At 58.5% G+C, this 1861-nt stretch overlaps 1 protein-coding gene and 1 long non-coding RNA gene across 3 annotated transcripts in view; one reads left to right on the forward strand and one right to left on the reverse strand.

The window, feature by feature from the left end:
* Positions 1 to 1346, forward strand: part of adhfe1 (alcohol dehydrogenase iron containing 1) — a 23388-nt gene extending 22042 nt beyond the window's left edge. For both annotated transcript variants that reach the window (XM_055151964.1, XM_055151965.1), the window contains exons 13-14: positions 319 to 476; positions 1195 to 1346. In XM_055151964.1, coding sequence (XP_055007939.1) covers positions 319 to 476; positions 1195 to 1278 — 242 coding nt within the window. In that variant the 3' untranslated portion in view covers positions 1279 to 1346. The remainder of the gene's footprint in view (positions 1 to 318; positions 477 to 1194) is intronic.
* LOC129408393 (uncharacterized) lies at positions 1238 to 1525 on the reverse strand. The gene is made up of 3 exons (XR_008631916.1): positions 1453 to 1525; positions 1344 to 1419; positions 1238 to 1312 (listed from the first exon to the last, which is right to left on the reverse strand). It is a non-coding gene; the product is annotated as an uncharacterized LOC129408393 (long non-coding RNA).
* Positions 1526 to 1861: the final 336 nt, after the last annotated feature.

The following is a 1861-nucleotide window of genomic DNA, read 5'->3' on the forward strand; positions in this document are numbered from 1 at the left end:
ACCAGGACTAAACCAGGACTAAACCAGGACTAAACCAGGAACTAAACCAGGACTAAACCAGGACTAAACCAGGACTAGACCAGGACTAAACCAGGACTAAACCAGGACTAAACCAGGACTAGACCAGGACTAAACCAGACTAAACCAGGGACTAAACCAGGACTAAACCAGAAACCAGAGACAGACTAAACCAGGTCTAACCAGGACTAAACCAGGACTAAACCAGGACTAAACCAGGACTAAACCAGGACTAGACCAGGACTAGACCAGGACTAGACCAGGACTAGACCAGGTCTAGACCAGGTGTGTGTGTGGCAGGTGCGGACATTCGTGGTGTTCGTGGTTCTGACGCCGGTCGGGTTTTGGCGGATGCTCTTCGGTCGTTCCTGTGGGAGCTGCAGGTGGAGGACGGGCTCCAGGCGCTCGGGTACTCGTCTGAGGACGTCCCCGCACTCGTGCAGGGGACACTCCCACAGGTGAGACGCTCCCACAGGTGAGGCGCTCCCACAGGTGCGGCGCTCCCACAGGTGAGACGCTCCCGCAGGTGAGGCGCTCCCAGGTGAGACAGATGAGACGCTCCCACAGGTGAGACGCTCCCGCAGGTGAGACACTCCCGCGACACTCCACAGGTGAGACAGGTGAGACAGCTGAGGTGAGGCGCTCCAGGTGAGACGCAGGTGAGACGCTCCCGCTCCCACAGGTGAGACACGCTCCCGCAGGTGAGACGCTCCCGCAGGTGAGACGCTCCCGCAGGTGAGACGCTCCCGCAGGTGAGACGCTCCCGCAGGTGAGACGCTCCCGCAGGTGAGACAGGTGAGTGAGACGCTCCCGCAGGTGAGAGACACTCCCGCTCCCAGGTGAGACAGGTGAGAGACAGGTGAGCTCCCACAGGTGAGCGCTCCCGCAGGTGAGGCGCTCCCACAGGACGTGGGACAGGTGAGAGACGACTCCGTTGGGACAGGTGAGACGACAGGTGAGACGACAGGTTGAGACACGTGGGACAGGTGAGACGCTGGGACAGGTGAGACGTTGGGACAGGTGAGTCGTTGGGACAGGTGAGACGTTGGGACAGGTGAGACGTTGGGACAGGTGAGACGTTGGGACAGGTGAGACGTTCTCTTTGTGTCCGTTTGGTTTGTGGAGCTTCACGACTCGACCGTTTGTTTTTGTTTCTTTTCGTGTTTGTCGTTTCAGGAGCGAGTGACCAAACTGTCGCCCAGAAGCCACACCCACGACGACCTCGAGGAGCTGTTCCACCAATCACTGAAGCTCTACTGACCCCACCCCTCTCACCTGACCCCGCCCCCTGCACCTGACCTCTCACCTGACCCCGCCCCCCACACCTGACCCTCTCACCTGACCCCGCCCCTCTCAACTGACCCCGCACCTGACCCTCTCACCTGACCCCGCCCCCCACACCTGACCCTCTTCACCTGACCCCGCCCCCCCCACCTGACCCTCTCACCTGACCCCGCCTCCTCACCTGTCACTGAGGCCGAGATGAGGAGGAGACAAGGAGGAGGAGATGAGCAGGAGGAGCCGAGGAGAAGGAGACGAGGAGAAGGAGACGAGGAGGGAGGAGACGAGGAGAAGGAGACGAGGAGAAGGAGACGAGGAGGAGGAGACGAGGACAAGGAGACGAGGAGAAGGAGACGAGGAGGAGGAGACGAGGAGGAGGAGACGAGGAATTACCTCAGAGTTTTTTCTTTCTTCGGATCATTTCATTTGATTTGTGTTTTTGATGAAATAATAAAATTTTTTATGATCATTTCATTTAAATGTTGTTTTGACTGAACCTGCCCCAGACGACAGGAGGCACCTGTCACAACCTGTCACACGAGGAGGAGGGACCTGACACACA

This window comes from Boleophthalmus pectinirostris, unplaced genomic scaffold, assembly GCF_026225935.1.
Source record: "Boleophthalmus pectinirostris isolate CB_2022bp ecotype Guang Dong unplaced genomic scaffold, ASM2622593v1 HiC_scaffold_16, whole genome shotgun sequence".
In the NCBI taxonomy this organism is placed as follows: Eukaryota; Metazoa; Chordata; class Actinopteri; order Gobiiformes; family Gobiidae; genus Boleophthalmus; species Boleophthalmus pectinirostris.